Source organism: Archocentrus centrarchus, chromosome 15 (assembly GCF_007364275.1).
Source record: "Archocentrus centrarchus isolate MPI-CPG fArcCen1 chromosome 15, fArcCen1, whole genome shotgun sequence".
NCBI classification, from domain to species: domain Eukaryota; kingdom Metazoa; phylum Chordata; class Actinopteri; order Cichliformes; family Cichlidae; genus Archocentrus; species Archocentrus centrarchus.
This window is the reverse complement of record NC_044360.1, coordinates 20,879,287-20,904,996: the sequence shown is the minus strand read 5'-3', so window position 1 is coordinate 20,904,996 and position 25,710 is coordinate 20,879,287. Positions and strand designations below refer to the sequence as shown.

Genomic DNA, 25,710 nt, shown 5'->3' with positions numbered 1-25,710 from the left:
TGATAAATAACAATAGATGCACTTAACTCAGAGTTGAATACTGAAAATGTCAAACTGAAAAACAATCAGTGCATACTTAGAAGTCAGCTTACCAGATCAAGTAGCCACTGAGTCATTTCTGCTTGAATCTCGCTACATTAGCAGCTCCTAATATAACACACCTGAGCTGCATTGTGAGTCATGTTGCCCCCCCTTGGATTTGACATGAAGACATGTGGAATAAAACTTTTAAACAGCTGCCCGTCATGAGTCAGACAATGTTATAGGAGTCCAATCGGTGTAGTACTCTTTTAATGATGTAAAGGGTGCTTGCTTGATAACAAAATGAAAATCATAATACCTGCATGTTGCTCTGATACATTTTATCCATACTCTGGTTTAAGTTCACTTAGGTAATATTTTATTCATTTGATTTTTCAAAACTAGTTTTTAATGACTCATTTTATGTGAACTACAAGAAAAAGTACAACCGAACATGAAACACTTGAAGAAATAAAAGAGGAGCAAACAAAGGGAATTTATGATCATCATTTATAGTTCATGGTCATTTTTCCTCATACTCATTCCAAGTACAGGTCTCTGGAAAGCAGAATTGACTGACAGAATGACAGAACAAACACAGAACAGTTGAAATGGAGACTTATTTGAGCTATTCTCCTCAGGTTTTGTGTCAGCCCAAGCGCACACTGGACAATCTTATAATACCACTTGGAAAAACACACACAGCAAGTTAATTTTGTCTTAGTCATTGCCGTTATCATCATCACCATCACCACTCGTATTCTCGGTCTTCATTCTCACTCATGTAAGTCAGGATTGAGCAGGAAGGCAGTGATTCTACCAGGATCATTAAAAGAGAGCCACACAAGTTGTCGCACACCTACAGCTTGTGTAGGTTTTAGGTTAGGCTATTACTGGTCCAGATTGGCATTTGTATAAAAAAAAAAAAAAAAAACTATATAGGAACACATGTAAAAACAGGGGAGAACCAAATTATTATCCAACTGAAAAAAAAATGCAGATGTCCTCATAAAATCTTCTATGTCTAGCAACACTTAATAACATTTATGTTTTCTTTTTGTCTTTTTTTTTTTTTTTAAAGTTTTATTCCAAAACGGTTGAGGAGCAGTTATAGTTTGCATCATCTATACAACAGGCTATAAAACACCACTTTGTCACAGTCCAGAAAGCACATATAGATGTGATTGTATTGTATATAAACATATGTACTGTAATAAGATAATTTTGCGTGCATGGCTCCTGAATGATCACCGCCGAGACATCCCCCAGGCTTCTGAGGAAAGTCTCTCCTTTGAGTTCACACAACGTGAAAACAAAGGCCTCCAGATTCTTTAACTGGCACAACTGACATATTCTTTTAAACCAAAGTCTTTCAAGAGAAGCTGCCATCTGTTCTGTTCTTTGCACTGCAGCAGCCCGGGCTGCCTGTATTAGTCTTTGCAGGTCATCTCTTGCCTCTTCTGTGAGGACTCTGGCTGATTCCTCATCAAGGATTTTCCTTTCTGGCTTCAGCATCACCTGATTTTTTTTTTTTTTTTAATTCCTCTTCATCCACAGTAAATGTTTGGTGTATTTTTATGTATGTATTTATTTATGCATTGTGCCATTTTACCTAGAAAAAGTCCCAGCAACACAAACACAGGCGATGTAAATGGAAATGTTAAGTCTGTTATGCTGTCACTCCATTTGCAAAGTGCATCTGTGCTCCTCCAGAAACAAGGGAGTTAGATCACATTATCCTGGCCAAGGAACAAGTCACAGATGGGTTAATGGTGTTTGGCTGACATGTTAGATATGTATTTAGTTCATTTTTAACTGTTGGCAGACCCATTTTTCCATCAGTCTTTTCAGCTCAGTATTTTCTGTCCAGTATTCGAGTCCGAAGAAAGTTTGTTTTTTTCATTTACCATGTTTTTTTTGTTTTTCTTTTTAAACTTTTTAGAGCATTGTCTTATGGGGAAAAAATGACTAAATCTTTGTCTTTGTTATTATACTGTACATAAGTTGATGTCCTGATTTGTCTTTTTGATAAATGTGTAAGCTGGTCTGACAAAGACCAAAGGTTTGACAATCACACATAGTACTCCTTGTCCTTGTTCTTCTTGTTCTTGCTCGAGGTTTTCGCTGTGTTGACCTGTTTCTCTTTGACAACGGTTCCGTTGGATTGTGCCGAGTTGCTGATGTAGTTGCGACTCTCGTCTACATGGTAAGAGCCTTCGTCCCTATTCCGGTATTTATACATAGCATAAAGCAGGATGAGAATACACAGCGCCGCTGCTGCTACAATGCCAACCACCATTCCCGTAGTGCTGCCGGACTCCCGGAAGACCTCCGACGTGTCTGGGTAACGGTTTGGTCCAGCACCAGTGGGATTGGCTGCAGGGGAGACAGGAAAAAAAAAAAAGATTACTACAAATGCATGAAGCTCACTGTTTTACAATCATTACCAGATTAGTGTAATGAATGAACAGATGCATTTTTCTAGCTGCATGCACAAATGAATATTCTAGTTTAATAGACATCAAGACTGCCAGTGTTCAAAGTACATGCTGACTTGAATGGCTTTCCCATCAGTCAGACAATGAACAGAACACCACAGAAAGAAATGGCATATAATGGTAAAGATAAGGGGTCCAAGTGAAGGTCTTTCTGCAGCAGATTCTGACACTTTAAGCATTTAATATCCCATTGTGATGGCCAAAAGACTTCTAAAATGACTCTGACTGTTAAGTATGACACAAATACCCCACGCATATTTTAAAGACTACATTTTACATGCTCTGACAGTCACACAATTACCAGAAACGTTAAAATGAAATGCAACCCAGCTAGTCCTGCAGCACCCTGAAGAAGAACTTAGACTTCGCTAAATGTCGCACTTCACCTTTCTAATCGTCTATCAGGGAGAAACCTGAATAGGATATTGGGATTTTTGGAATATTTTTGAAGCTATGATAACTTGAGGCATGTCCTGTTCCCCTGTGACAACAGCTGGATACGTGGTTAAGAAAAGTGATGGGTGGATGGGGAGGGAGAGAGAGAGAGAGATTTGCTCAATTCAAAAGTGATACTGACAGGAAGACTAATGTGTTAATGAATCGTAGAGAAGCTCACAGCTCATTACATGTTTTACAGCAATGTCATGAATGAACAAGCCATACTTCCAACATTCAGTATTTATCCAAGCGGCATGACTGCATCGCAGTCTCTGAAAATAAAGCTTTCAGAAAGAAACAATTCTTCAGTTGAATCAGCAGATTTTTGCCAAAGGCTGTCCCCACTTCTTTGGTGGTGCTATTCAATCGAGCATATTCTGAAAACACGTCAGCCCCCTGATATCATTCAGTCCTCCTGGCGCATCTCTCTGTGTGTTTTTGTAGCAGTCATCATTTCTGGTTAAGCCCTCTTTGTTGCAGTTTTGAAATCCAAACACTCAACGCTAACATTGGGAAATGAAAGCACGCTGGTTAGACTGGATTGGGAGAAAATATCTGAGGGATTTACAGCTGGGTTTAGATCATAGTTATCTTGAAGATGCGAAGTTTTCTTTTGTATTTACAGTGGACAAACTAACAATAAGAGAGAAGCAGACATAGATGTGTTGAGATGAAAGGCTCAATTAGCTCCTCTGTGTTGACTGGGCAGTTTTTTTAGCAAGCTTTGTGAAATTCCACTTTGCTGCCGCTCCTTGGTCTGGAGCTGCAACACTTATGAAATGACGGTGTGAATATGCTCTAACACACACAGTCACATATGTTGATATAATACTGTATATGGACCAGTTTATTCCTTGTAGGATTCAGCTTTTATGCTCCACATTTCTTTTTTCCTTGCTTCCCGCTGATTTTTATGCATTTATTTTCATGGCCCTTTATTCATATTTTTACACTTCACTGTAACTATTAGATGAAGAGCTCACACTATGATTCAAAGAGGGACACTATGCTCTCCAGCAGTTTTAATGAGAAGTAATTATACGCCGAAATATAAGAGATGCTTATATTAGGTTGCGTCCAGATGCTAACAGCGCTCACATTCACAGCGACTACAATCTTGATCCGAATATCACTAAACATTCATGTGAACAAGCTATCTCGGTAGCTGTGAGTGTTTTTGAATATTTCAATATAAAAGATTTTAAAAAAGGATATATTGAAACCCATCACACTTGCGCTGCCCTTCACTGCCCCACTTCGCTCCCCCACTTTCTTCACTTATTTTTGTATTTTGGTTGTTAAAATAAAATACACTCATCAGCTTTGATATGAAGCCAACTTTAAAAAAGAAATGTTACTCTCAAACATAAACCACGGCACTGTCTCTTCATTATTTCAATCCTTTGATCCTGGCCGGTCAGAGTAATATTTGCGCATAAGTAACTCTTCCTATGCTGGAAAATCTACAGCACAGAGCAACAATTTTACATCAAAAGGAAAAGACAAGGATAGCAGAGTTTTGCTGTGTTGAAGGTTGTCATAATCTCTTTGTCTCATCTTATCACACCCGTGTTTTATGATAGACTAAGTTCTGTGAGCATTTGCGAAGAGGGTACTTCTTGTTCTCATTAAAAAATAAAATTTGAGAACGACAGACAGAAATATTAAAATCCTATGCAGGAGCTCTACGTGGGATTATTATTGGTGCTGTTGTACAAGCCTAACATTACAACAGTTGGTGGGAATTTTGTTTTTATTACAGGTGAATATTCTGCAAATTTTTTTTTTTGCAGGTTTACATTTTAAATCTACTGTATGTCTTAGTACTTTCTATCTCAGTTATTGCTATTAGTATTGTTACACAGTGGTTTCACTGTTTTATAACACTGAAATCATCCGACAGTTGGGGATCCTCCTGTGAATATGAGAATGATTGCACATCAGCAAACCCACTTCATTTTCTGAATGCTATCCAAGCTATAATACAGCTCTCCTTATGTCCCGGCTCGTGCTCATCATTGTTCTCTCTCGTGCCATACTCACTGTTGATGGCTTTGGAGATAAAGCACTTTTTCATTACTTTCATATCTCCTCTTGAGTGACAGTTGAATTTTCAGACAAACAATGACTTTGAATGATGTTATATTTGCTCATGATCAACCTGGATCGTGCATGTCTATTTTAGGAAGATATTGGACTAGAGGGCACAAAAAAAGTGTAAACTGTAAAGGGCAAAAGTTCTCTAAGCTGTCTATCAGTTGGGGGAGATGCTGCTCCTGTTCATTGACATGTTTTCCAGCATTGTTAGACTGATCAGCGGCCCAAGTACGCTTCCAATGCTATCCGACATTCAAGGACAAGCAGAGAGTACCACTGGGGGATTGAGTGTGACTGAGCGTTGCAACAGATTAGCTCTGCTTGTGACAAGCCCACTTATCCTTGCAGACAGGTGTGAAGAATGCTCTCGCCTTGTGGGCAAAAGCCACTGGTTGACACGGCTCGTCCCAAGCAAACCATTGCACGGGCATTAACAGTGAGTTACTTTCATATGTGCTATCTATCCTTTGTTCGGGGTCAAAAAAGTTGAAAGTGTAGATGACATAGCAGGTTGATGGAGGATAGAGGTCTTGATGTGGTACTCCAGAGTTTTCTATGAGACCTCGGCCGGCTCATACAGTGAGGTGACAGAGTTGGAAGGGTTCAGGAGGCAGGCAGCTGCAGCTTGCAACATCAGGAGTGAGCCATGTGATAAAAGTATCATGGTGTGCTGTTCTTCCTTGTGTGATCTAACACCTCCAGCTCTGGGCTTTGTTATTTCCTATTGCCAGAATCTGTTGATTGGCTCCCCACAGGCTGAGCTCACCAGTGACTTTACATTGGAAAAATTAACTGACCACAATTTGTCTTTCATTACCAAAAAATGAAAATAAGTTGGTTAAGTGAGCTACTCATTTACTTTTACAATATGGGAAATGTTTCTAAGGAGGGCTACAACAATTAAAATTAACTAACTCAAAAAAGCATTTAATTAAAATTTTGAGAAGAAATAATACAATAAATGTTGGCATTCATATCTGGATAGTGACAAACAGCCACAATTCTGTTTTAATTTGCTTATATAAAAAAAAATAATTTGAAGAACAATACCAGTCTCCATGGCTGTGGTACGTGTATGTTCCTAAATTTCAGGTTCTCTGCCAGGTCTGGGAGGTTGAGGGTTCTACGCAGTATCTTAGGAGCTACTAGGACTGTAGTCTTTTGGACAGAGACCTCCAATGTTGTGTCTGGAATCTGTTGGAGCCACTCTTACAGCTCCTAATGCTCCATACTTTTTTTGCTGAAGAAAGTTGACCCTTAAGCCAAAGGTTAACACTAAATTTAGTACAGTACTGATGCAACCATGGTTTATATAAAGTTATTAGCATTTACAATAGCTCTTTATTTCACCTTTAGTCTCAGCACTGTCTATCAAACACCCACCTGATGGGATCTTACACAGTCCACTAGATTACCCTTAACACGATGATGCAGCTCATTTGTTACCCATGTGCCTGGCTGTGCCGCCGCCCAGCTATGGCTGAACTCAAGTTGAGTTCAGATAAAGTAATGTCCCAGACACAAGGCCTTTGAGAAAGCCTCAGAAAGACCTCAGTCAAAATGCATCTGCCTGTCTGTTCATTAGCACTCCATCATCTCAGAATGAAGGCACATAAACTGAGAAAGAAATAGCGCCTGAAACAAGTGTTTAAAATGATGGCTGCTCTTATGAGCTCTACTCGAGCGTACCCAAGGGTAAAATTAGACATGGGGAAAATGACCTTAAAGTGTGTCTAGCTTCATGGCAGCATTGCAGGGGTGTACTTGTGAAGCGATGGAGGTAAACTCAGGGGGGTTAACTTTTGAAGGATTGCAGTTGCGTAAAAGCTGCCAGAATAACTCTCTTCTCTCCATCTCATCCCAGTGCAAGACTTATAGTACACTCTCATATCCAGACCATCATAAAGTCTTTGCGGTTTTATTTACAAGGACAACAGTTAATGGTCTAGTTATTTAGTCACAAATCATTTGCTTTCACCAGAGATTTCTCAAGAGGAGATGAAAAAAAAAAAAAAGAAAAAAGAGAAAAAAATGAACTGAAGCAAAGATGATTTTATATATGACCTTGATACATGAATGTTAGTGGAACAAAAAGAAACAGCCTGGCTTACTTACTTTGGCATACGGTGTTAATAAACAGTGCCGAGAACGGTTTAGCTTTGATGCTTTTCTTTCTGCAGGCTTTATCTGATAGCATCTCTCCTCTTAATTCTACCTGCATTCTTCAGTATGGATATATGAGCTTGCCTCTTGAAGATATTAGCACTGGCACATAGGAACATGTCATTTAAAAGCTGATGCGATTCCCCTTCTATTCGCCTGACTTCTTTGTGCCACATGCTCTCAAGGAGAGAAATGGGATCAGAGATTCTGCACTGTCAGGTGGGATTTGAATAAATGGTCCTCTTCAAAGACTATTTTTCCTCATTTGTCTCCAGTGAAAGGGTTCATTTGTTTGGTAATTTGCAACAGGGCAGGTTGAGGGAGGCCATAGATGATGGAAAAGCATAGCAGGGGGTGGGTTTGCTTCAGGTGAGAATTGTTGAGAGGTAATGGAGCAACCAAGATTACTCAGAATATATTGAACAGACAGGCGGGGCTTGACCTTTCATTAACTTTTGTTGCTAATGGCTTCAACGGGTTGTGTAGGGTAGACAAAGATAAAGCTTTTTTCTAAATCGATGCACACTGATAAGGCTGTGTTAATGCATCAGTTACAACAGAATCAAAGAATTAGAAGTTATTTTTTATTAAGAAACCAGAGAAAGGAGAAACTTGGCCATCCGCAAACTGCAACAGCTGATGACACGAGCAGCGCATGATGCATCTTTGAGGGCTTAAGGAGGTGTGGCTCTAGGTTGCCTTCAGATCAACCAGGCTTACAGCTGTTGGCATGCTCAGTGACACACTGCTGTTATTCAGCCAGATTAGTGTTATACCATCTTCTTACTTCACATATCCAGCTGTAATCATAAGCTGTCAGAGTTGTCATATAGTCGGGGATCATTTTGCAGACAGGTCACTGTATCAACTGCAGCAGAGCCAAAACATTTATTAAATCCCTCTTGCCTCTTTAATTATCTGAGTGTCCTCAAGAAGTGATGCAAGCCACCCTGTACTTGTGACATGCTGGCAGTATGCCTCATGACAGCTTGCATATATGAGTCTGAAGTGGCTCTGCTCATGCTGATGGTGGATGATGAACTGAGAGCTGAGTGAGCATGAAATGAAGTGAGAATTATTAAAAAGGTGTTTGATGTAGCCCACTAAAAGGTATGATGCAGTTTAAGCCTTTGCCAAAAGGGGTTCCACTAAAAAAGGCAAGATGAAAGAAGACGACTAAGCTTACTCAGCTTGTGAATGTCACAAGTCTGGAGTTCATCTCTTGATTAGATTTCTATAGTGTCAGGTTATGAGGTCTTGGGGTCTACACTTATAGAGTATGGCCCTATAGCTAGGTATCATTGTGTGTATATTTTTGTTTTGTAAGAAGATAATACAGTAATACTCAAATTTTAGTAATACAAGTTTTAGATATTTTGACACAAGCTGCTACCCCAACTGTGCATACAAAAAAAGACTCATTTTTATTTATTATACCTTCCCATATGAAATAATTTAAAAAAAAATCATCACTGCCACACTTGTTGAATCAAAAAAATCCCTTAAACAGAACCTTTCTGACAAAGTGAAGAAGGCCAAAAGACCCCAAAAGGAAACACATCATGTCACAATCTAAAGGAAGCCAAGAACAGATGAGAAACAAAGTCACTGACATCTATCAATCTGGAAAGGAAAGCCATTTCTAAGGCTTTGGGATTGCAGTGAACCACAGTGAGAGCCATTATCCACACATGGAGAAAACTTGGAATAGTTTCACCTGTTCACCTGGGAAGGTTTACCTACCTACAGTACCAAAATTATCTAAGAAAATTACTACAAGAGCACATCAAAGACTCATCCAGGTGGTCACAAAAGAATCCAGAGCAACATCTGAAGAACTGCAGGCCTCACTTGCCTCATTTAAGGTCAGAGTTCATGATTCAACAATAAGACAGAGACTGGGCAGAAATAGCATCCATGGAAGAGTTCAAAGCTAAAATCCACAGCTGAACAAAAAGAGGACAAAGGTTCATCTTGAACTTTTTGGAAGTTTTGAGTTCCTTTGCATCTGCTGTAAAACTAACACAGCATTACATAAAAAGAGGAAGAGCATCATACCAACAGTCCAACAAGCTGGTAGTGTGCTTTTAAAAACTGCATTTTGTATTTATTCTGGTTATCTTTGTTTAATATTACATTTTATCTGAAGATCTGAAACATCTGCCTGTGACAAATATACAAAAATGAACAACTCATGAAGGGGAGAAAATACTTACTGGAGACCATTTCACATCCTCACAACAACATAATGACCACAATTATATACATATTCTATATTAGTTTTTAGCTCACAGAAAGTAAAAGTATATCAAATCATAATGTTGCAAGATGGACAAGTCAACAAAAATATAAAGTGCATGTAAAGATCAGATCATTTTCAGACGCATTTTACTGATTAGAGAGTGTCGAACCTTTGGTTAATATTTCCAATCTCTTAGTTGCTTTTACTGTTTCCATAGCTGACCTTTAACTGGGCAACTTTTCGTTTCTTGGTTAAGCAAAGCCTTTCATGCCCTACTTAGACTTATAAACAGACACATTGTGTTATCATCAATGTCAGCGCACCAGAAAGATGTGTGGTAAAAAAAAACATAAAAGTAATTGAAAATATAAATACGGTGGGATCAGTAAAGAGAAAGACTGACAGTAAGTGTGAAATCCTGTTTTCTCTCAGAACACACTTCATTTAAAATGGGATGTAGAAAGAAGACTTGAATGGCATAATCCGCAGTGAAAGAGTGCAGGAAAACAAAAATGGCAAAATTCCATAAGACTGTCTGCATAAACTATCAGAGTATAGGAAAAATAACAGCAACACGTTGGCTAAAGAGCATACGTGATGCTTGAAGGTCACCGGTGCTGCTGATGGCTGCGAGCTATGATCACGTTCAATAGACCTCCAGTTTCAAAAGTGCTTTTTTTTCATTAGTTAAATCATCTCTCCCAGTGGCAGTGTGTTGGCATGCAAGGTGCATGACACTATATTCAGCAAAAGGAAGAAATGAACACACACAGAGTTCCAGCTGGGTATGATTGAATAACCTATTAAATGTGGGCAGTGACCTCTTAAGCCAGCACAGTGCTCTTAATGTTTCATTAATCTCACAGCTAGTTTTAAAACAATAATTTACTCTATTTTTTTTTTTTCCTCCTGTCTCGGCGCATTCCAGTCATTGCCATGGGGGTTAAAGAGAGCATTCATTTAACGTTTGATTTATTGGTTTACTCTATGTATTGTTTCCCCAGCCATAAATTAAATCTATTAAAACAAATGTCAAACACATTAGCAGTCGCTAATGTCACTGCAGAATGCTTGAGGATAAAAAAAAAAAAAAAAAAACTAAAAAAAACAAGATGAGCGCACACAGAGAGAAGAGGAAACTAGAGATGATTAACCTTAACCTGCCTATGGGCAATCTGCAGTGAAAGGCTATTCATAGCTGATAATAAAGGCACTGAAAGATCATGTGTGAAATGTAAAAGTCTGCACATGCCACAGCTCTCACTGAGGCTGCTGGTATGAACCTAGACTTTGTTGGGGAGCTTTTCTCTTTCATACAAATCATATTTCCTATAATTGTGTGTTGCATAATTAATGATGGTATACTGGTAGAAAAATAAAGGTGCACACATATAAAAGATAAACATCCAGCTGAGGCATCCAGTGCTCGCATGTTTAGATATATCCTTCTACTTTGGTGCACTCTGCAAAAAGAAAAAAAAAAACATTAGAAGTCGGGGATCAGAGAATCCTAACTTCAGAGGAAACATTGTGTATTCTGTCAGGTGCAAGAGAAACTTCCTTATGTTTTCCTCCATCATTTATTCATCATGAGGTACAGTGGGCTTTGTTCTCAAGTAATAATTAAGGGAATCACTTTCACAGTTGTTATTGATTTCAATGGGCCATTAAGGAATAGTTAGATATTATGGGTCACATGATTACTGTGGCATAGAAAAAAATGCCAGTTGTAGCTTAATATGTAATGTTATTTTCTGTAACAATAAACTTGCTTCCCAAAGTATGAAGCTACATTTTGCAGCCAGTTAGCTTAGAGAAGTTCAGAGTGGAAAGCAATGCTTTGAAAGTACCATTTTAAGAAAAATGTGTGATATGAGATTCTAGTTGCTCAACAGTCCTGGGTCTTCTTTGCCGCATTTTCATGTTTTCAACTACTGAAAGTTCTGCAGGCCGCGTCAGCAGCAGCAGAGTCTTTGAGTATAAAACTCTGCTGCTGTAACAGATGCAGTATTGTGGTCTGGCATCAGCTTGCTGAAATATGCAAGGCCTACCTTCAAAAAAGACGTGGTCCGGGTGGGAGCATATGCTGCTGTATATAACTTTCAGCACTGATGGAGCCTTTCCAGATGTGCAAGTTGCTAATTCCATAGGCACTGATGCATCCCATACCCTGCGGGCTTTTGAACTGAGTGTTGACAACAGGCCAGATGGTCCCTGTCCCTGTTTTCCCAAAAGTATTTCAAATGTCAATTCATCTGACCAAAGAGCACTTTTCCACTTTGCCTCAGTCCATTTCAAATGAGCTTTGGCAAAGGGAAGACGGCAGGATTTCTGGATCATGTTCCCATATGACTCCTTTTTTGTATGACAGAGATTTAACCTGCATTTGTGGATAGCATGATGAACTGTCAAACAATGGCGAACAATGATTTCTGGAAGTGTTCCTGAGCCCGTGCAGTGATTTGCATGACAGCATCATGCGTTTTTAAATGCATTGCCACTTGAAGATCACAGGTATCCAATATTGATTTTCGGCCTTGTCGTTGGCACACAGAGATTTCCCTGGATTCTCTGAAACTTTTGAAGATATTATGTACTGCACAATGATGAGATATCCAAAGTCTTTGCAATTTCACATTGAGGAACAATATTCTGAAATTGTTTCCCAATTTGTGCAGTTTGTTTTTGCATAAATTGGGGAACATCTGTCCATCTTTACTTCTAAGAAACTCTGCCTCTCTAAGATGCTCTTTTTATACCCAGTCATGTTACTGACCTAATGCCAATTAACCTAATTAGTTGCAAAATGTTCCTCCAGCTGTTTCCTTTTAGTACCACTTACTTTTTCAGCCTTTTGTTGCCCCTGTCCCCACTTGTTTGAGATGCCTATTCAAAATAGGCTAATATTTTTCATGGACTAGTAAAATGTTTCAGGTTAAACATTTGACATGTTTTCTGTGTTCTATTGTGAATAAAATATGGGATTATGAGATTTGCAAATCATTGCATTCTGTTTTTATTAACATTTTACACAGCCCTATTTGGAATTGGGTTATAAAATAAACTGCTTGAATAAAAAGGATCTCACAGTGGTCATCAGTGTTGTTAGTCAGTATCTCAGGTAGTGATAGACTGTACCCACTCAATCTCCAGTCACAGAGTAGAGGAATGAAAAACAGGCAGGACTCATCGTTAGCATTTACCTCTATTTACAGAGAAATTACTTCCACATAGACTTGCGAGGTGATAGTTTTTTTGGAAATGGTGTTGTAATTGCTTTCAACCAAAAGACGTCATGAGTAAAACATGTATACAGCCTGATCAAATCTAATAACAAGAATTTTGCTAATTTTAAGCACTTACTAATTTTAAACATGGAGTGCTATCTCAGAGGAGGAAAAATAAGATGAGGAACAAAGACAGCTCCAGTGTGTAATCATGCAGCCTCAGATATGGGTCAGTCTGCAGCAGCTACCCTCCATCAACAGTCTGCATGGTGCCAATGAACTGGAGCAGGTAGATAACAGACATCCATTTCATCTGACTTTATGCAGCCCAGCAACATCCTCTTCCATTAACATTCACCATGAAAACTTGGCACAGAATAATCAGTGGCAGCTTTGATCTACACCGTTCACCAGAATAGTTTCACAAAATCAATCAATCAATCTATTATTTCTCTAAATGATTAGGACACTTCATGCCAGTATTTAAATGATTTTCTTGCAAAATGTCATAATTTGCACAATATTTATATATAAGAGGTTTGAATTTAGTACATCTAGTACATCTTTTGTTACTTTTCTGTCTAAGAAGACAAAATAACATACAGACAAATGCATTATGTTGCTATTAAGCTGTATGAGACTGGCTACCCAGCACAAGCATGGTCCCAAAGCATCCTCCTATTACCGATCAGATGAGCTGCAGCATCATGGGCTTGTGTATTCCTCTGTGGCTTGAAGAAGCAGGGGGGAGGATTCAATTTGGTGCAGTATGATCTAATCTGAGTCCTGCTGGGCGATAAGCTCTGCTGGTAGCGATGGCTTTCCATGGTTTCCGGAAGTAAGAGTAATAAAGCTTGGCAATAAGTAAGTTTACCTGATTCATGTCATTCAACAGCTGATAGAGACTGCTGTGGGACACAACTCCAGTAAGATTGAGAACGATCTAGAGCTGACCTTGGACCACAGATAGCTCGCATAATAGTGATTTTCAAAGCTCGCCTCTCTGTATCACTTGTGTACCAGCATTATCCCACTGTGCACATACATTGGCTGTGAAGAGCGAGATATCAAGTGTGTGCATCTGGCCACTCCTTTCGAGATGCCAGACAGAAGAGGCTGTCAAGGTGTTGCATGAAAAATGATATATTATTGGCATCATTAAAAGGAGCTAGATGAACAGTAATATGAGTAAGTAGCACTTTATCAGCAACAGTGTATCCAGTTCTTCATGCACAGCAGCCCTGTCGGAGATGTGGCATGTGCTTGGCAGAGCGTGTGAATTGTTCTGAATGTAGATATTAATCAGGATACGGTGTTAGACAGCTGCCACCCTGGGAGCCCGTAGCTCTGGTGTCAAATCCCCTTCAGTGATCACAGAAGAAGAGGGATACTCTGCACTGGGAGGGTGTGTCCCTACGCATCACACAGCAATTGATGTTTTGGCAGATGCCCTTGTCACAGAATATCATAATGCAAGTGTGATTCAGTACACAGCTCAATCTCCTGTGTATTTTCCAGAAGTAGCAGATACACTGTACACTGGAAGGACCCGCTGTGACGCTGCCTAATCGGAATATCACTCTAATATATGGAAAGAGAAAGTGAGGTAAGAGCTAATCTTGCTAGTAGAAAACCAAAGGAACAGGAAGAGGGACAGACTAGAAAGCTGATAGTCTTTGCTGTGGGGCACACATTAATTTAGTGGACGTTTTATGACCACATTCTGATCGATAGCACATTTAGACGGAGCGCGGGGCCTTGGGTTTGGACTTAATTGTTCTCTGTGCTTCTCATCACTTCTGAATGCATTTGAAAATCCTTCCATTCAAAAGGTTAGGCTTAACTGCCCTCCATGTGTGGCAAGGTAAGAGATTAAAAGTTAGCTAGCATTGCAGGAAACAAACAAGATTTATAGCATTTGTCCAAGTAAAGCTTAAAAGGAGTATTTTCAATTTTAAGAAGAACAATAAGTGGCACTTTCATTTTTTTTATTTTACATTTACTGGGACTCTTGAACACACTGTGAAAACCCCAAACCAAAATATGTTTGTTTATTTTATGAAGAGAAACACCTGATATGTGCCTCAATCATAAACTCCAAGGGTGGTTACATGCAGCGATTGTGAACAGTACTGCATGAGAAACAACCGGAAGAACTCCCACTGCCCACTGCAGAATTTAATTAACAACAGTGGGGACCCTTCGTGCACCTGTAAAAATCAGCCTTCACAACCTGTCTGGGTTTACCCTCTTTGATTTCACGTGCTGGAGCCTGCAGATGTGATAATCACAACTGTGGGGTTTTTTTCTGTCATTCAACAAATGCCTTGAGCTGATGAAGAAATTAAAACACGGTAATAGCAGCTGGTTTGAAACATACAAAGCACTTAAAACAATGCAGAGTTTTAGTTATGCATGAAGTTCTGAACATATACCAATATTATGTGGGTTAATGTTGATGGATGGAAGCCAGGGAGCAACAATTATCAGTTTTATGAATGAATTAATAAAACAGAGTGAAGCAAAACAAGCAAACAACAAAACAAAAAAAAAACACACACACACACACACACACACACACACACACACACACACACACACACACACACACACACACACACACACACACACACACACACACACACAAAAAAACAACAACAGAAAAAACTTCAGCTTTTGTATGAATTAAACAAGTTCATTTTGTGAGAGTTTTGAAGCACTGGCGGTGGATCATCCTTTATTTGTTCAGACTAAATCTATTGACTGTAACAAACAAATGGAAATGTGGTACGAGTCCTAACTCACTATTGAAGGCATAAAGTTAGACTAGCAGATGGTCCAAGGTCAGACAGTAAATATACCTATACCCTGAATCTATTCAAATAAGCTAGTTACATTAAAATACTTTGAAAACCTTTGAAACATTAATTGGTATGAATAAAAAAAAAAAGCAATTTTACTGCATTTATAATTTAAATTTTAACAAACTGAAATGTAAGAACTACTTAAAAAAAATGTATAGAAAGGAAGCTGCCTGACCCAATAGATAGCCTGCAGCTTGCTGCATCATGCAGTCAGCGGTACCCAGAAAAAGAACTCTGCCTCTGAGAAGTGTTTAAGCTTTAACTAAACTCCAATCTGCTCATTTAAACACTGTGTGTTAGCCTCCAGTGCCCTAGTGGGGGTGGACTATTACACACAAAGACACACTGACACACCCAGAGAGAAGTAGAATAAAAAAAAGAGATGACTAACCTAACCCACCTGAGCTCGGCTCACAGGGATCAATGTCCTCATCATCGCTTGGACACTCGGCTGATGCCACCGGCACTTCATCAGTTGTCTGAAAAAAAGAGAGGAACACAGAGGAGTGGTGAGGGCATGAAATACTTAGCTGCATCTACGGGCTAAGATGACTCCCACTCAAAACTACCAATTCGGGTGTTCCCATAGAGTTAGGTTAAAGAGAGCCAGGCAGTTAAGATTTGGACTGCTGAAATCATCTGTCAACGCAGTCGCGAGCTCCCTGGCGCTGTAGCAGCTGCTACGCTGCTTTCCAGGAAACACTATCTTTACAGAAATGAGATCTGATTATTGGGGAACAGTGGGGGCTGAAGTTCACAGCACAATTGTCAACTCTCATGCTCAATTTGCCTTTTATTGTGTAGCTTTGCATAGCCCTTCAAGCGATTGTTAGGAGCCATCACAAAACACCTCTGACATTTAGAGGACAACCAGCTATGAAAGCTTAAAAAAAAAAAAAAAAGGACACAGGAAAACAAAGGCCATATCAACAGAGGCTTAAATCAATATTTTCTTCTTCTTTTTTTTTTTTCAAAGCAATTCAGTATCTCTTTTACAAAAAAAAAAAAGAAAAAAGGATCCAAAATAAACCAAAACCATGGCATCTGCTGCCACATCGACTCTTATATCCAATCCATTTCAGACTGCTTTCAGTGTACTTCCTCACCTGCCAAACACGATACATTTTACCATCTTGGAAAATGGGAAAGGGCAAACAAAAGACCAGAAAAAAGTACACTGTAAAACATTATACTGCAATGTTCTTTTATAGTCTTGCTTCAGGCCATTTGATCAGCTCTGCGTTAAAGGTCATTTCATTTAGGCATGGCAGCCTCTTCAGGGCCAGGTTAGATTTTTTTTTTTTTTTTTTTTGGTGTGCCGCTAAGCAGAATAACCTCCTCTTATATATGTGGCATTATATCTCTACTTATTCGTTTTGCACAAATAATTTTAAGCCTTTAAATGCATTTTTTGATGATACTCCCTTTGTTCGTACTCTGGGGTATGCACGTGTGATAGTGACAAACTAGACAAACTAGAAAAATGGGCGAAGTTTGCATCAGATCCTAAAAACGGAGATGGACCTAGGCTTTTATCGAATTTTCTCTCTTATTTCACTGATGTTCTAATGTGCATCAAAATATTTCAGCAAGTTGGATTAGTATTGACTCATCTTAAGGAAATTAAAGGTGATGTCATTTTGCTTAACATCCATTTGGCTGTACATAATGGGATTCTATTGTGACTGTAACATCATTTTGACATTCTGAACATGGACCAACATCATCTTTACATAATAGACCCGGAAATGATAGATCAAACCCATTAAGGGAGTTGTGGCGGCGGGCTGTTTTTGGTGCATCTGTGCTGGGTAAGGCCCGGGGAAACCGTCCAAATGTAAATTTAATTTGCTGCGCATGAGGCTGATATACAGTGTCGGCCATCCAGATGGCAAAACCGCCGGATCCTGGAGTGCCACATCCATCACTTCAGCCTTGTGATTTGTTTTTCCTGGCGGGAGATCTTGACACTCTGCACTCACTGGCAGAGGTACGGGAATCAACGAATCAATACTGCCTCTCTTCCCACCTTACCATTCTCTTTCTCTCTCTTTCTTCACTGTTCACATCCTTTTCTCCTTTCCCTCTGTCCTTTAGGTTTATTTGAAACCAGGGAGGAGGAAGCAATGTAATGTGGGTGTACTAGATGTAGGTTAACTCCCCATAGGATAACCTAAGCGGAGGTGTGTGCCCGTTCATATTTATACATCTCTGTCTCCTCATTCAGGCTAGAAGGCTATATAAAGGGGGTTTAAACTACATCATCACAGTGAAATCCATTAAAATGCAAGGTCATTTACAGTTTCCTCACAAAAGAATCTCATATTTATTAAATCTGTTTTTTTTTTTTTTTTTTTATATGACATGGCTTCTTGTGCTTTGTTTGTAAATTTTGGGCGCACCTAGACTTGAAAATAACAAGGACAGCCTGGACGATGTATGAGCTGTGTCCATTTTTTTTTTTTCTCAAATTAATCTTGTGTACGGTAGATCTGACATATGCCTCTGAATCAAAACTAGAATAAATTCACATGTTACTGGGCATCAGTCTGCCATCCAGGATTAGTGTGTAGGTCAACATTCTGATGTGGTCATGACCTGGTTGAAATCCAATAACATTTAACCAATAACCAATTTATGGTGTCCTCCACCAACGCTTGCCTTCTTTTTCACCCGTGACAATTCAATGCGGGCCATGTGAGGGGCTTACGTGCAATTTAGCCACTGTGATGAAAACTGACAGGTAGCCTTGCTGAGAAGCTGAGAAAAAAAAAAAACTAAAATGTTAGATTTTTTTTTTTTTTAAGGTAGATGCTCCGATGGATATCTACCTGGCTATGGGTATCCCTGCGATAATTTTGGATTTCGAGTTAAAAATAAAATTAATGTGGGTTTCCTCCTCTAAATGGCATCTTTTTCTGAAGTTTTCTAGAAACACTGTGGGCTTTGGGAAGGGGCTCATTAGCTCTGGAGTGTCAGGTTTACTGATGCAAACAGCATCATACCCACAGGAAAGATGCCCCAATAGATAAGCGTATATACAAGATGTGCCTGTAGTTCATTTTATGAAGGTACTTCTAAAATGCTAAAAGCAAAGGCTCGGGGCTCGCAAAGCATCATTAATCTAGCGGTAAAGTGCTGAAGCCACGGTGAACCTACAGCACAGCTCATTTATCTGCCTCTGCTCAGAGCAGCAGAGAGCACACTTCCATGAGATGCACTAAGAAAACCTGGGGAGACAGTTGGGACTAAGAAAAACACAAAAAGTGGAAGAAAAAGAAACACTGTCAAGAGAAACCTGCCTGTAGTGTTCATACCAAGTGTATGAAAATGCTGATAGTTTGTAAGTGCGGTGCCATTTCTACTGCCTTAGCTGGGAGTTTTATATACAAATACATCTTACTAAAGCTTTCAGAGAAGTAAAGCTATCGACTGACCTTGGCACATGCACTGATTGAACCATCAAAGAGGATGTGGACCAGGAAATTCCAGACTGACTCAGCCAAAGGTACGTTGGTGCCTTCTTTAGCAGTGTCATGCCGGTTTTCGATCTTTGAGGATTGATAATGGTCCACCTTAATGAGATGTCCAGGCCAAGCTGCGCTCTGCATGTGCTTTCTAGAGCTTAGTCAGCAGTCTCATTCTGCAGGACACCTAGTTATTTACAACCATGCAAAGACTTAACTTTTTTCTGTTCCTTCAGCTTCACTGTGGCTTATAATCCCAATCTCTAAAAACTACTATACGGGGCTTTTCTATATTTGTACACATCTCCATAGAATTCCTGTTGTCTCCTTCTTAATCCTGGGTTGTGCAGAGAGAAGGAGGGATTGGGTGGGGGTGGGGAGCTGCTCTTCAGGGAGGCTGCTGTGTGCTGCTGCCCCAGTGCTGGAGAGCAAGAGACACCTTCTCTGTGATAACCTGTCGGCACATCTCAAGGGAGAGCTGCGGGTTTTCACATTGTTTTCTTTCTGGTCTAATTTGATGAATGCTCTCTGGCACACAACATGTCTCTTTGGAGACAAGCTGAAAGTCAGGAGGACACTGAAGGCATCTGAAGGGTTTATCCAAAGCATGCCTCCGCTGTCCTGGTAATGTATTCCACTGAGGATGCTTGCTGTTTTCCGTTGCCTTTCTGTTTTTTTCAGTATTTTTCCTAGTAACTTCTCTTTTCCAGTGTAAGCGCTTATTTTGTTAATCTTTCTCACTGCCTTTTGCTTTTGTATAATCAGTGACAATAATAAAACTGATATTTTTTTTACTCAGTGTCCATAATCTGTTGCTCATTAAGATCTGGTGTTAATCCAAATACTTTTTTTTCAGAGTGCCAAAAAAAAGAAAAAAAGAAATGCTGTGGTATTATCAGCCAGAAAATTTTATCTTGATTGAAATATCACAGAGAAAAATTGCTTCGCTACACGTGCTCATTGCACACAAAAGCTTCGCTGTTTGTTAAACTGCACAGAAACCTGCAGATTTACCCTCAAAACTTATCTTCGCCTACATCTGTTCCTTCATGCTCATATTGCATGCAATCCATTAGATGCAAGCAACCTACTGAATAACAGTTCCCATGGGCTGTCACTATTTTCAGATAAGACCATACGAGAAAGAAACCACTGACAGCAGAGGTGGATTGTGTGAAATTCTCTCTACCCGACAATACTTCTTCTAGTTTTTATCACACTTCTTTGTAAGGACACTTAATTGTAATCCAGTCTTTTATCCCAACAAAGTATTAGTATCATAAAACATAAATTTCTCTCTTTTTTTTTTAACCTTCACTTAGTCATAATACAGAAAGACTGCCTGACTATTTTTAAATGAAACTTGGTGGTGGTGTTGAGTATGGGCAACGGGACAATCCATTTTATCTTTATATTTTCAGTCATACTAGCAGCTTGTAACATATATACCAGGCAACTGTTTGTGGTCCCAAGCTGTTAAAAAGGGGAGTTACTGAGGGCTGACACACTTTGTTCCATCCCCCTTAAGGAACCTGTGGAGGATTTCCAGTGACATCTCAGTAGGAAAACTCCCTAAAGGAGTCCCACTTGGGGAGATTTGCAAAGCACGCCAGCTGTTTAGAATATGTCAAAAAGAGTTTTTATAAGCATTATTGGGAGCTGCTGACATTTGATGTTATCCCTTGCTTTATAAATACATAGATTTTCTCACTCTTTGTGACTTACATACAGTTAGGACAGCTACACACGGAATAATTATCAGATTATTATAATAATAATAATAATTATTATTTTGATTGCTGCAAAGTTGCTCATACTTAGCTCTATAGTTCATACTTAGTGCTACTTCAGTTCCTAAAATCAAAATCTGTAGAACTGCAAAGAATTAAATTAAAAATGACCCAAATTATTTCAGCTCCAATAAAATGATCAGTGTGGCTCTTCTCCCAGGTGTTATAATAAAATTTAAGGTAGAGTCATCCATAAAAAAACAGGATTCATATTAACTAGCTGAAAATTAGCCATCTTTCCAGGGATGGTGTTCTAAATGAAACGTACAGTTCTGCTGTAAGTTTGGATGTAAACAAAGCTGGAAAACTAAATACACGTTTGGAGGGTTAGTGAAGTTGGCCTAGTTGACATACTGTATAATCAAGCAGAGCTATACTGTAGTTAAACCAATATAAACACAATAGAGAAAGGAAGATGTAAGATGAGCATTAAACTGTTCTCAATAAATATTCATGTTCAGGGTCCCCCATGAGACAAACGGCATCATATGGCAGGAAGAAGATGCCCAAAACTGACCAAATCATAGCCAAAAAGAACATCTGAGGTTAGTCATTAATATGCTGCTGCGTGGGGAGGGAGGAGGGGGGGGGGGGGGGGGGGGGGGGGGGGGGGGTTCTGTTAAATAGAGACAGAAAGGATTACACCATGTTAAAAAGACAAAAAGCAGTAGACACTTGGACCCAAAAAAACTGGGTTGATCATCATCACTTAAGTGTATACAAAAGAATCTGAAATCAGTGCTCTGTGTATGGTCCTGCTCACAACAATGTACAATTATTTCTCGTGCTCACACTGACATGCTTTACTCTGACAATGGCCTGTTAGGGTCCATAGCTGACCAGAGTTGCTGTGTGCACAGACTAATTGGGAGGAGTTTGTTGTTCTAAGCTTCAGTCTTGCAGCAACACATCATTAGTGAGCCAGTGAAAGAGGGGGAAAAAAGCAGCGGGACAGCAGATAGAAAGGGCTCATGGTTAGAAATAGGATGAAGAAATTACTCCCTATTCTTACACTGAGCTCAGCACACCTAAAGGGTCAGTCGCTCAAAACTAGATTGTAAAAAAAAAATCAAGTAATGACTCGTACTCTTTGTGATCCAGGCACATACCATGTATTTACCCATGGCAGATATCATACTGCAGCAGCAGGTCTTATCAGAACGCCTGATGACATCCAAGTATCTAACTTAGCACCCTGGAACTAGGTCGATGTTGATGAATAATTTAGTCCCAGATGCTCAATAGATTCCAACTGAATAATGAAGGCATGTGGGCCTCTCAGACTGTGAGTTCAGCTCAGTGTATTGCCTGGCCTTCGCCCACACTCTTCCTACTGCTGCCCTGCCAAGCTGTCAACCTCATGGACTCACACAGATACAGACTTGCAAGGCTGAAAGACAATGGAATGGCATTATCACTATTACAGCTGTGCAGCAAACACCAATGCGACAGGTAGAGTACACACTCAGAACATCACGCTCATAACATCTTGATCTTTTTGCTTTCTCTTTAACAGCTGTTTAAGAACAACTCTGACACAAGGTTACGTTGTGATAACAGTCTACCACCACAACTAAGAGTACAGTTAACAAATAACTGGGGAAAAATAACGGAGCTATTTTCTACTGTATGCTCGGCAAAATGGGTTTACATCAGATTATGCATTTTTCAAAAAATCAATCAACAAAGCCAAATATATATATATATGACAGCAAGAAGCATTTCGCTGAGCAATACATGGTGCTGTTATCTGCTCAAGTAAAAAATACAAATCTGCCACAATAGCATCCAAAATATTTTTTGTATTTCTCAGTAAAACCAAATTATTAATTTAGATACTTCATAGTTTAACCTGTTTCAAAATCAATCCGCCTTCTAGCCTGGAATGGAATACAAAACAAGGTACCAAAACTATAGAATTTATGTAATTTTTAGGCAAAGATGATGATCTTTTAAAATATATTGCATAATTTTATAATAAACTAAACTGCTCTTTCTAACTCCAGTGACCTAAATGAATGAACATAGCACAAAGGTATCACACAATTTCATAGCTGAAAGTGATAAGAAATTAATAAAAACTTTATGTAATGAATTACAGTATCTGTGTTTTGATTTCCTGTGTATTCCATAATATAAAGCCTGGTGGACAGCTGTTTTCCCTTGCTCCATTTTGAGACATTTTGGGAGATCGACTTTGCTTTATTTAAAACGAAGCAGCTGTTGCTGCAACTGGACCTCAGGCTGAGTAAAGGAGTGCCATTAAAAAAAGAGTGGTCCGAGGCTCTCTGTCTCCTCCCCTGGTACCCACATGTTCCTGTCTTGCCATACATCTTCCTCAAGGCTTACAACTCTGCATCCCAGACAGCTGAACACGATGCTGGGAGGCAGCTTCACCCTCCTGGTACACCCACAGCATGCAGTGTGGAAACACACAAGTAGAGCTTCACACAGAGACACACATATTCCCAGTTAAAAAGAAATCGGAATAGGGATTTTAAAATGTTCCTTTTGTTTGTTTGTTTTTTGTGTGGTGGATTCTACCCAAAAACATAATGTGTATTTATGCAAAACAGAAGGACAGTCCAGGAAATGAACATATTTAGATTCTAATAAAGTGATGAATAAGTGAATAGTGACACGTGAATTGTTAGTTTGGTCTACAGAACCACAAATGCTTCTGCTGAATAAAACAAAGGATTCATTTAAGAGAGTGATGCGTAGGGACATGTAGGATCGTAAAGGTGTAGTGTACAAGACAGTGTAGATACGAGGTAATTACAAAGCTGCTTTAAAATGTACACATGCCTCTGCCCTCATTAAACATACTCCCGAGAACACTGCGGTGTGACGACTCCTTTTAATGTGGCTGCTTGTAGGCACCGCTTTGTAGATGTTCCTCAAGTCCCCCTCAGGACCCCGTTGTGCTTATTTTCCAGAAACAGTCATCTGCACGGCCTTAATGCAAATTCAAAACTTACTGCAGCGTATGATATTGGTGGCTCAGCCACCAAAAGAACCAGGAAAGTTGTGGCTGTGTGGGAGGAAACACAAAGTCCATTTCCCAGTCAGTGTCTGCGTCACGCTATCACCATGTCAGTCACTGACTCAGAGTGAACCATGTGTGACTGGTGCCTAATTCATCCTCCCAGACAACTTCAGACATTCTGCGCGACGTATGATAAACAGTTGATATTTTGATTCCAATTAAACATGGTGCTTATTATTTATTACTGGAGACATATAAATAATGTGCACACAATATGGACGAATGCCTGTAGTCAACTCACAGTGCTGCGAGAGCGCATATTGAGCCGCTGCCATGTAGTAGACAGCTTCGAGCCGATTACACGGGAGAAGGCTGGATGCCTTCTGTTAGCTACATGCTCTAAATGATAAAATCTTAATATGATATTCATAAGACACTATCTGCTGCTATCTGCCTCCTACGCTCCCCCTCATGTTCTCTCATTTCTTCTTTCTCTTGCCTATGCATAAACAGAGCTCCATAGAAGTATATTACATGGTTGACTTTGTGCCTCCCCCTTATCCTTCCTTTCACACTTCTCAGATAAATGAAATCTGTCTGCACTGAAGCATTTTTCCCTCTGGATGCCCTGATATTTTCGTTATCTGAAATCGAATCTGGAGCTCTGTGCGTGTCTGTACCTCGCCTTGGTAGTAATCTGGCCTGAGAGCAGGGAACTGCCCAGGAGGAATAGCATACACTAAGGATAAGCTCAGGAATGAGAGAAGCATAACAATTACCAGAGAATAGCTTGTAATCATTGTGCTTTCTATCTAAATGCTAACCACAAACGCTTGTAATTTGGAGGAAAATAGTTTGGCTCAATCCAAAGAGACTATGCGATTCTTCATTTTCATGTTATCCTCAAAATCTAAAAATAGATGACAAATCTAAGCATGTGCCTGTGTGTGTTTTGAAAAAGAGAGTGCAGGAGGGGAAGATATACGCAGCTTGGCCACAAATCACTGTCTTCCTGACTTTACCTGCATCTTGACATGCAGTCCCAGTCCCTCACGAGGTGACAGGAACAAATTTGTCATCCTAATATAGATGCCATCATTGCTGAGATGAATGTACTGAGGTCTAATTCCCAAGTGTAACGTTTGCAAAAACATGACATGAGGAAAGAGGAAGAGCAGCTTTGCCCTACAACAGCACACCGGGTCACCTGTAGCTCCCCGAGAGCATCGCCGTAATCTGATTCTTGTCCTCCAGGTGGGGATTTGTCATTCACGAAGGGGCGAGTGTGAATGCTACAAGCTAATGAGCGAGGCACTCGTTCGGCACAGAGGAAACAAAAGAAACGGCAATAAAAATCAGGCGGAAATCGTTTATGAAGTCTCTCAAGCAAAATTGATTTTTCTTCGCTAATCCATCCCCGCAGCAGTGCTGTAATGCCAGAGTTCAGGACAGCAATTCATGACTAGATTTTCTCCTAATAAATTATCTTTTTTTTTTTTTTTTTTTTTTAACTTGACCTGTCATTTACTGTAGCTTTGGGCTCGCAAAGAATTTATAGTTTGCACAATGACTTTACGCAAAGGGAAACAGGCTATCAAAAGATACCGTAACCTAATGGAAATGTAAAAGCACTTCTGCTGGTAGTTATTGCACCTGGTCTAGAATAAATCACACAATGCTTCACCTCTTTTTGTGCAGATGAAAACGTCTAAGATTAGCCTTTCCTCCCCATTTATGGTATCCCAATATAGCTGGCTGTTGGCTCTAGCTTTCTATATATTATACATACATGAGAGTATTATCAGTTTTCTGATCTTGCTCTCTCCAAGACAACAAACAAATCTATGTTTCAAAATGGAAAACTATTACTTCAAATAAATATTACCTCTTTCCCAAACCAATCTCTCCATTTCC

General features: G+C 39.6%; 1 protein-coding gene across 5 annotated transcripts in view; it reads right to left on the bottom strand.

The window, feature by feature from the left end:
- Window positions 1-308: 308 nt before the first annotated feature.
- The window catches only part of LOC115792906 (neurexin-1a), a 255,778-nt gene continuing 230,376 nt past the window's right edge, over window positions 309-25,710 (bottom strand). For 4 of the 5 annotated variants that reach the window (XM_030747529.1, XM_030747530.1, XM_030747532.1 and 1 more), the window contains 2 exons: window positions 15,942-16,029; window positions 309-2,397 (listed from right to left, as the gene is read on the bottom strand). In XM_030747529.1, coding sequence (XP_030603389.1) covers window positions 2,093-2,397; window positions 15,942-16,029 — 393 coding nt within the window. In that variant the 3' untranslated portion in view covers window positions 309-2,092. The remainder of the gene's footprint in view (window positions 2,398-15,941; window positions 16,030-25,710) is intronic. The other variant, XM_030747531.1, reaches the window with a different exon arrangement.